General features: G+C 30.6%; 2 protein-coding genes across 2 annotated transcripts in view; both read left to right on the forward strand.

The window, feature by feature from the left end:
* The window catches only part of LOC111623712 (oxysterol-binding protein-related protein 8-like), a 186,583-nt gene that overhangs the window by 118,509 nt on the left and 57,890 nt on the right, over positions 1 to 10,184 (forward strand). Inside the window, exons 13-16 of the mRNA XM_023366398.1 lie at positions 889 to 1,001; positions 2,327 to 2,507; positions 5,115 to 5,789; positions 8,666 to 8,737. Of these exons, the coding sequence (XP_023222166.1) occupies positions 889 to 1,001; positions 2,327 to 2,507; positions 5,115 to 5,789; positions 8,666 to 8,737 (1,041 nt within the window). The remainder of the gene's footprint in view (positions 1 to 888; positions 1,002 to 2,326; positions 2,508 to 5,114; positions 5,790 to 8,665; positions 8,738 to 10,184) is intronic.
* LOC111623694 (oxysterol-binding protein-related protein 8-like) lies at positions 857 to 2,721 on the forward strand. Its single transcript, XM_023366353.1, has 2 exons — positions 857 to 1,001; positions 2,327 to 2,721. The coding sequence occupies exons 1-2, from the start codon at positions 901 to 903 to the stop codon at positions 2,601 to 2,603; spliced, it is 378 nt and encodes a 125-aa protein (XP_023222121.1). The 5' UTR covers positions 857 to 900; the 3' UTR covers positions 2,604 to 2,721.

The raw sequence follows: 10,184 nt of genomic DNA on the forward strand, positions 1-10,184 counted from the left end.
AAAATATATATTTAATTATAATAAAGTTACAATAAATTAAGTTAATATATAATTATATATACAGTACCTAATTTATATATAATTAATATATAATTATATGTACAGTACCTAATTTATATATAATACTGTACAGACGATAGTAAACTCAATTTACCTGCCTAAACTCTCCGTAGCGTGGCACTGGATGGCGGAAAGTAGTTTGGCTGCTCGATGATGTTTTACTGAATTATAGAAGATTTTTTTACCAGGTTTGTACGGATACCATCGCAATTTTTTCGCCGTCTTATAGGAATCGTAATTATAGGAACCCATGTTATAGGGGGTCTACTGTAATCATTTTGCATTGTAAATAATTATCTCAAAAGGAATGTGTATAGAATATTATTCTTTGATAATGAAACACATTTTTGTATTTTACTTTATATCAAATATATATGATGCTAAATTCTAAACTGCTTTTTGTTAAATGACTCATTACCTCAAGATAATGATACACATTTTTAAATTAGTCTTTTCATGACAGTAACAATTACATATTATCAGTTTGTTAATGTTTAAAGCATTCGTTAAATTTAATCATTATTTACTGGCATTTTTTACTGCAGTTAATGATGTATTATTAACTAGTAATTTATTCTCCATATAAGTTACGCCATGTTAAAACAATTAAAAATACATATCAATATCAGTTAAAACCAGAATTTCTATTAAATAATTTCATCATATCATATATACTTAATCTGCTTAATGTTATTCGTTGGCCATTATTACAAGTATAGACTAGTCTCAAAGCATTTACTGCATATAAATAAACTTAAAATATTCTTAAAACTGAAAAAAAACTTAATTATCATAGTAGTAAACTTTCTATATAAATTTTTTTGTAAGGTGAGGCCAGGAATGGATTTATCCAAAGTTGTTCTACCAACATTTATTTTGGAACCAAGATCATTTTTGGATAAACTTTCAGATTACTACTATCATTCTGATATTATTTCCAGGTAAATAATTAAATATATATTATAGTTCTGTGAATTTTATATTATTAGAAATATTAATAATAGAACATATAATTTTCAAACTAATTCTTATTTAGAAATTAAAAATTTGAAAGATGGTGGATACTGCACCTCAGTGGTAAAGATTCTATTACTATAATACAATAATACAATACATGTATTATAGTCTTTGGTTCATTGCAGAAAATGCTTCATAATCACTTATTTTTTTTAGTAATGTGACATTTTTTTCGGTAATTCCATAGTCTTAATTTTGTTTCAAATATTCTATTTTTAAGTGCACACAAACATTTTGTTTGTTAATTGTAATTAATCAATCATATGATATAATATAATATAAATAAATACAAAAATTAAATCTTTTATTATGATTTTGACTACTTAGATAAGTCATCATTGATATTTATTGCAGGAAAGTTTTTAAATTTAATCTACATTTTACATTTTTTAGACACAGTGATTATCAGGTGAAGATCTCACTTTTATTTGATTACTGATACAATAAATATTAAATTAATCAATGACTGAATACTGAAAATCAACAGTGGTGGCTTCTGGCATCTAATAACAGAATGCAGTCATGGGAAGGTGTGTGGCATGCAACCCTAACAAAATTGTTTTAATTGGTGCTGGTTTTGATTAATTTTAACTTAAGCAAAAACAATTCTGTTAGGGTTGTGTGCTATATGTCCTCTCACAACAGCACCACCATAGATGCCAAGAGCCATCACCATTAATCAATCTTTCTTTATTCTTTATTCAGTGGTGCCCAAACTATGGCCCCTCAGATATATTTGTGAGCTGGATTTAACAGACACATAATTTAGGAACCATTCAAGTATTACATCAGAAATTTATGGGGAGTGGGATTCATTTGTAATCTGATGACTGGGAAGATGAGTCTTTAATGATGGAAGATTGCACATGTCATTTATTTTTCTCCCCAGTCATTACAAAATTATTTAAAAATATATGTATTTGTAAATTTTTTTAAACATCTGGCCTGATAGGTAAGGGGAGATAAAAAAAAATGGCAAATTTTTGCTTTATGTAAGGTTTGAACAGCCCCTTATAAGTGCTAGGAATATGCAAAATATTTGTGGCCTGTCTAAGTATGATTTGTATGCAATCTGGCCTGCCAATTGAAAAGTTTGAGCATCACTGTGTTATACAAAAGATTTACATATAATTTAGATGTAAAGAAATAATAAATGGAATCAAAACATTTTCTGTGATTTCTAAAATTATAAAAAACTTTTTGAAAATTAATTTGCTCTTCTTAGGTAAATTAGTTATTTTTTTAATAGGGCAGTCTTAGAAGACGATCCCTTTACAAGAATGAAAACAGTAGTACAATGGTATTTGTCGGGTTTTTATAAAAAGCCCAAAGGTTTAAAGAAACCTTATAATCCTATTTTAGGAGAAACGTTTAGATGTTACTGGAAACATCCTAACACGGGAAGCAGGACATTTTATATAGCTGAACAGGTAAAATTAATATTTCTCCATTATTTCTTTAATAATGCATTACAGTTGACAGGATTTTTACTGTTGAAATATCCTTTGAACTGTGAAAATATTTAGCCATTGAGTTTCATATGCATTCTTTCCTCTGATGAAAATAAGTTTATACTAATTATTGATGTTGAATTTCTCCAGTTACAAGTATTTTTAAAATTTCATTAAACTCTTCAATATTATCAGATTTCAATAATAAATATTCCACATGTTTTTTTACATAATTAAAAAAAAATAGCTAATTTAATAATAATACCTTAAGTGATAAGCATAAATTTTGCTGAAGAGAAATAATAATAACTCTCCTGTGGTCACCACCTGGTCGTGGTGGGAGAGCCCAGTAATTTTACTGATCCATAGGGCAATGCAGGCTGGAGCACAAGCTCCTGGTAGGGACACTCATGCCAGTAAGGTCTATGGGCAGAAATGAAGCTAACAGTGACCACACCCACATTCTGTGGAGATATTTATCATGGTAGTAACCAGATCAAAGTGTGATACTGGTTCGGATGTCGCCCGGGTTAACAAGGTCCGCATTCGTGAGTTAGGCAGAGGTCACATTCGAAAAATAGGCCGCAGTCTCCATTGGTTACCAGTGGAGAAAAAGCAGCGCCGGCCCAAGCATGGCTACTGCAATGCCCTCAACAGATGTGAGGAATCAACCTAGCCTTGGTGTTTCCGTGGCAATGCATCCACAGACCACAAAGGCTGGAAAACCACGCCAACGGATGAAATGGACAACAGAAATGAACGAGTTTATCATCCGTACTTACTACGCAATCACAAGACTCGAAACAAACATGACAGCATACAGACAACAACTACACCATAGATTCACACAACAATATCCTCACCTCACTGTCACCGAACAAAGGGTTGTCGATCAAAAAAGAACAATTATACACAACAACAACCTTATCCCACAAACAACATTTGAACTTATCAAACAACAGGTTGCTGATCAAATACATCAACAGACAGAAACATTTAACATTATTAATGAAGATCATGTAACCTGTCAGGATACAGCAACAAGCACTGATNACATACATATACATACATACATGTATGTATGTATATATACATACATACATACATACATACATACATTGGCTATACAAAAATTTGGTTGATACACACTGTAATTTCCTTTTTGATGTACAGGTTGATCATAGCATTAAATAGAGATATTTTCTTTATATGGAGGAATATGTTGCAGTCCAACCAAACTTTTTCATGCTATTTCAGGGCGCACAAATTTTTTACCCTAAAAATCTATTCAAATTCAGGAATTTACCAATACAGGGGAAAGGGTGCAAAAGTAGGTATACAGTTGATAATCTGAGAAATAAAAATAATAATAATGACCATCAAACATTTGTATCTTTTATTAGTTTGTATTCCTATTTGTGATTTACCGTATTTAACTCACATTTAAGACGAGATGTGACTTTAGATATGCTGGACAATTGGGAACCTTTTTTGCCAATTCTTAACAGTCAAATCTACTCTCCATCAATTACATTTACGAGTTTCTCTGATTTTTTATTTCTGAAAAATTATCTGTTTTCATATGGGAATGGATTAAAAATTATATCGGGCTCGCTCCCATGTGATTTTAGAATTTCAATTTGGAATTCAATTCAAAAGCTTTGCTTTTCCTATTGCTATTAATCTTTACTCCTGACAATACACAAGAATGATTTAAATGACCCAGATAAAATACTTTGTCTTTAAACACAAGAAGGTGAGCATCTGGTAAAAAATGCAAATACACAGTTCAGAAAAATTTTTTGCCAAAACACAAAGAATCCTTCGCTCACACATATAGTACTTGAAGCAGTGAAAAATGAATAAAAACCTTGTCTTTTATATGTGAGTAAATAAGGTAATTGTACATAAAAATTGTTTTTATAAACAATGGCAATTTTGTGAGCATGCTTCAAGAGTTCCAATGGCTTTAAGAAAGTGTGCCAATGTCCTTTTGATATCATTTGTGCATCACAAGTCCCATAGTGTGAATTTTGGTTGGAACTAAACTTTTTCCTTATGGAAATCTCTTCTGCATGTTCTGAAACATCAGCATATAAAATTTGATTGCATTTGGACTGTTCCATATCCCTCCAGAAACACTGAATTATTATAACTGAAGTATTCTTATGTAATTAACATTCATTATAAATATATCAATTTGATTAAGGTATATATTATATTTATTAAAATAATTAACTTGACCTATTATCAAGTTTTTAAAGTTACTCATTATGATCAAAAAATATTTAACAGCAGACTGGATGTATTAAAGAATTAATAATTAAAATCATTTTATATTCAAACAAGATTATCATTAACCATCAAATAGATTTATGTTGTTATAAAAAAAGTTCATTGAAAGATATTTTATAAATCCACGAATTTCTTTAAAAAATTAACTTTCCTAAATCTATTTTTCATTTCATTTGCATGATTAAATTATACTGTATTTATTCTTATAAGATTTATAATCTTCTTTATCACTTTTCTATTTTGTTTACCTATTAACATTTCATTCCTTACTAATTTCTTAATGCATATTAGGTACAGATAATCTTTCTTCATTTCATTACTAAAAGTAACATATTTAGCTTTTCTTATTTATTTTATGAAGGATGTCTCAACTCAAGTTCTGCATGTTCTTGTCAGTGTCCTAATCCTTTTTGTCAGTTGCATATCTATAGAAGATATTCTTGTCCTCATCCACCTAAATCAGTTGAAACCACAAATTCATGTTTGTCCTCAAAACACTGTCCTGCCGTAATTATTTCCACACCAGAAGAGAATCGGAGATTAAGTCTCGATTCCCTAAAAAATACCTACGAAAGTTCCAAAACTTCGAGTCCTTGTCCGGCACGACATTATTTACATAAAACAAATAATAAAAAAACACTTAGTAATCCAGAACTTACTGAATCTGAAAAGCATAATAATGCTTCTCAAGCTGAACTAGTTTTTAAAGTTTTAAGTAGTGCTTCTGCTTCCCTATCTCCTGTCCTAAGTCCTGCCTCCTCATCCTCCTTTCATTCAGATTTTGAAGAAGACATTCACACCGATGATAACAGAGAAATTGATCCGGAGGGAAGACACAGTTACCATTCAACAGATTCAGACTCTGATCCTCATCCTGATGATTCTGATCCTCGTCAAGAAGATGAAGAAGAAATTGAGCCTGTTGAAACACCGTATGTTGAAAATGGAGAAGAGGAATTTGGTCTGGTATGTATCTACTATATATAACATAATTTATAATGCACTAATTACTGCTAAATTTTGTAATACAAATTATATATGCTATTAACTTTTTAAGTATTTATTAGTTGTTTTGTTAAATGAAGCAACTAATAAATAATGCTTATGAAAATCTCATTAAAAAATCATTTTATAAAGTTAAGAAACAAATGCTTTATTGTTACATTTTATTGGTTAAAGGAATGTACTCATATTTATGTTAATTTAACCTTCATAATTTAAATTAATATCAAGAAAAACAATTGCTACCATATAAGTGAATCTTATATCAAATTGTGACTGTAGGGTCTTTACCTCTTTAGTGCCTTGTCAAGATGACACCACTGTGTCTTCAGGACAGACACAGAAACTGGATTGTCCATTTAATTTCATTACGTGAACGGTTGCGTGTGCGGACCTTAGGTTCTGGGATGGAGGCAGAAGGAGAGAACCAGAGGAAATACACTCCACAACTTTTCATATAAATAAAAATACCTGTTTATTGTTCGATACAGACTATTTACATATTTAATTTAGTAGATGCTTAGCCAAAGCTAATCTGAACTGACATATTATGTAACTACTATGACCCAAACAACAAAAGTTAACAAGAGAGAGAGTTTACATTAAGTTCGCGTGAGGATAATTTCTAGACCAACCATTCTAGAATTTCTACTTTGTAGAAATACTAGAATGGTTGGAAGGTTTTACACGTAGGAAATCTTGAATTGGCACAAAGTTCCTTGGAGTGGCGATGATGGTTTCGGTGTGGCACTGAAATCTTCTGGAGTGGCGGCGATTGGAACAGTTTGTGTGGCGGCAATTGACTAGTGGCTACCAACAGACTCACACAGTTCACTGAACACTCATCGACCCCTCCCTTTTTATTAGGGGGTTGCTCTTGGGTTTTCGATAACCTTATTAGGACTTTTTTCATCACTGTCCAATGGTTGATTATTTTTTCTCTTTCGTAGATTCCAGGTGACACACTAGGAAGCTGTGTCACCTACAAAAGGAAGTGAATCCGGTGAAGTTATGATTGTATCTCTTTAGATTTTTATCAAGTGAAAAATAAGAGTTTAAAAGTTAATTTTTTAATATAATTACTCATTGTTTCGATTGTTTGATTGTTCATTGTTTTATTTAAAAGTGAACAAGAAAGTTAAAAAAAAAAAAAAACAATTGATAAGTGTTTATCGGATCCGGGCACTCACAAAATTTTTAAATCTGTTCACTTCAGTTACTTTTCTGAACACTGAATTTTCTCAAATATTAAGTATTTTACAAAGAAGTAATTTGAAAATTAAAAGCTGTTTTGGAAAGGAGTTGGGAACTCAAGTTGTTTAGAAAAATGTTTATGGGAATACATTGGAAAGAATAGTTTATAGGAAGATTTTGGGGAGAAGTTGTGAACAGATAGTCTGAGACTTAAAGGACATTCTGATGACAGAAATTAAGTGTGTGTGTTTGTTCTGGATTACAAGGTTTATAGCCATTAATTGTGGTAGAAAAAGCTTAGAATGTAACAACGAAAGCCTTGAAGGATTATTGATGATGGCCTATAGTAAATAGGTTAAAAATGTTTGTAAAAAAGTAAAATAAGTTTAAGCTTGGCAAAATTAGGTGTTGGTGAAACTGAAGCCTTGAAGGATCATTTCCCAATGTTGCTAAAGGGAGAAAAAATTGTTAGTAAAATACTAGATACTGTGTTGAAAAAATTATTTTGCATTTGGAGAAATTTATTATTGACAAAGTAGGATTGTTCATCTTTGTTGGGAACTGTAGAAGATATAGTAATCAAGATGCAGAAAATGTGATTGGAAAATTTGAACAGCATATGGTTTATATAAATGGATATATAGATGTTTCTTTTCCAACTCATGATGATGTAAGATTCTGAAACACTAGATATACCATACATCCATTTACTTAATTCTATAGCTTGCTTACATTTGTCTGTCATTTTTCATTTTGGGTGCTTCATCTCTCCTTGGTTGACTTGGTGTACAACTTTATGCCACTAAGTTTCTTTTTTAGGATAGATGAATTAGAATTTTAGATGATATTTATCAACACACTATCCAGAATCTGTTACCGGTGTGTTTTGTGAATAATACAGTTTATCACTAATGTTTTTGAACCATTAAATAGTTCTTCCTCAGGTGAAATATACTGAATAATCAGTGGAACACATCAAAATAGAACTAGGTATTCACGTTCTATTTTGATGTGTTCCATTCTAAGGGATTTCTTTATATACAACATAAAAGACTTCTTGAAACATCTTTCTGCTGCTCCAAACATTGGAACTGATGCACCTTATGTGCACTCTTCTTTTGAATTTGAGAATGTCATGTATTTGCAGGGCAGGAATGTACCTATCGGTAGCTCACTGTCAAGGTTAATAACAAACAATATTTATAACAATTCCTTTGCTTTCAATATATTTTAATCAGTAATGAAAATCAGAATTATTTTAATCAGCAAAATACTGTAGTTAGGAAGATCAGATAGAAAATTTTTAATTCCTGTATTAAATTTTACAAAATTGTTTTATGCATTTAAGCTTAATTATTATTTTTAAATATGATTTTCATATATCAATCCAAACACTTCTGTAATTAATTGGGCTATATAATGCTATAATTAATAATTAGAAACTAAGTAATTTGGTACTAGAGGTAGATGTTAAGTGCCATCTCTTATCTAAATTAATAATTCTAAATTATTTAATAAATTATAACATTCTGTAAGAAATACATCAGGCTTCGGGATGTTGATATACATATACTTCCTTGATATCATTTTCATTTAAAATGGCAGCTTTACTTTTGTTTATTTTAATGCTTAATTTTCAATATCAGGCTGGTGATGCTGGACAAACAGAAGAAGTAGCAGATGAAAATAAAAGTCTTATTTGGAGTCTTGTAAAACAGGTATTTAATTCAATAATAAATATATTTTAATTGAATAAAAAATATATATCACAGGGATATGATAAAAATGGGGATTTGGTCAAATCCCTAAGGGAGATGATCAATTCACTGAACATGTTAAAATGACAATTCTATAGAATCGTTTCTCTAAAAAAATAAGTAATTTGATCAAATCCCTGTACTATTTTAGTGAAAAGATAAAATAAACAAGTCAGGACTTGCATAGTTCTGCTTAGTTACCTGCCTCTTTGTTCCTTCAACAGGCTAGTTGCCAGCGACCTCTGGCACGTGCAGTTGCACAAATTATTGTCACAATAGTTGCGCGCATTTATATTTTATTTTTATTGTAATTTGTATGATTATCAAAATAATGTATCACATACATGTATCACGTATATATATATATATACAGACTGCAAGGCACTATTTTTACAGTGTGTTCTATCTAGAAATATGAAAATGTCCTTAAAAACACATTGTTTCAGCACTAGATGTGCTAGGAAATGCAGGTAAACCTTACATTTTTGCAAAAACTAAGGTTCTAAAGGTAAGAAGCCAATGGCCAGCAAGATTGCAACTTTTCTGCATTGCTTAGCAGTGCTGTAGAGCAACATCTTAATGAGTAATTAGTCCTTACAATGCTAAAACAATATATTTGAAGGAATATATTTATCAGATATTTTTGGATTCCTGTAGGTTTCAAGAACATGCTGTAAAAATATTGCCAATACTTCTCAGAACACTCTGTGTATATATATTAGATCTAATAATAATTCATAATAATGCCCAAAATCATTATAAAAAGACTATATATAAATTAAAACTTTAAGATTGCATTAATAATGTTACATTTTCAATGTAGAAGGCTATAATTTGTAACTTTTGGATTAAATGAATAAAATTTTTTATATACAGTTGACCCCCCTATAACATGGTAGATACGTTTCGTTCTTTATGAATCAATTTTGTACGAGTCCTTGCCAATCACAGCCTGACACGTGTGAAGTTTATGGACTACAGCTGTTTGAAAGGTTTTCTTCCATAAAATTAATCGATTCTAGACTAATTCAACTCAACATTTTCAAAATATGTATAATTTTTTTGGGAATAATCTGTATAAACTATGCTATAAACAAAAAATTGTAGGATTACTTACCGAGTGTGCACCGTTTGACGTCGCCATTGCTCAAGCTTGTTTTTGTTGCAGAGCAGCGCACCAAATGGCGGGCAATTTCTGATAAGTTATTTTTCTGCGAAAACTTTGTTGAACTTTGGAGACATCATTAATGTAAATAATTTTTATGGCTGTTGAATAAGAAATGTTTCTTTCACAAGAAATGTATAAAATTAGACTGTATTAGTGCTGTATTAGACTTACGGTACCTAATTTACATACTGTACAGACGATAGTAAACAACTTACTCGCCTAAACTCTCCGTAGCGTGGC

Source organism: Centruroides sculpturatus, unplaced genomic scaffold (assembly GCF_000671375.1).
Source record: "Centruroides sculpturatus isolate CEXI.00-Female unplaced genomic scaffold, Cexi_2.0 scaffold80, whole genome shotgun sequence".
NCBI lineage: Eukaryota > Metazoa > Arthropoda > Arachnida > Scorpiones > Buthidae > Centruroides > Centruroides sculpturatus.

Excerpts from the sequence above, each read along its gene's own strand:
- LOC111623694 (XM_023366353.1), top strand. The coding sequence starts at position 901 with ATGGATTTATCCAAAGTTGTTCTACCAACATTTATTTTGGAACCAAGA. Across the intron at positions 1,002-2,326 it reads CATTCTGATATTATTTCCAG|GGCAGTCTTAGAAGACGATC; the intron begins GTAAATAATTAA and ends TTTTTTTAATAG.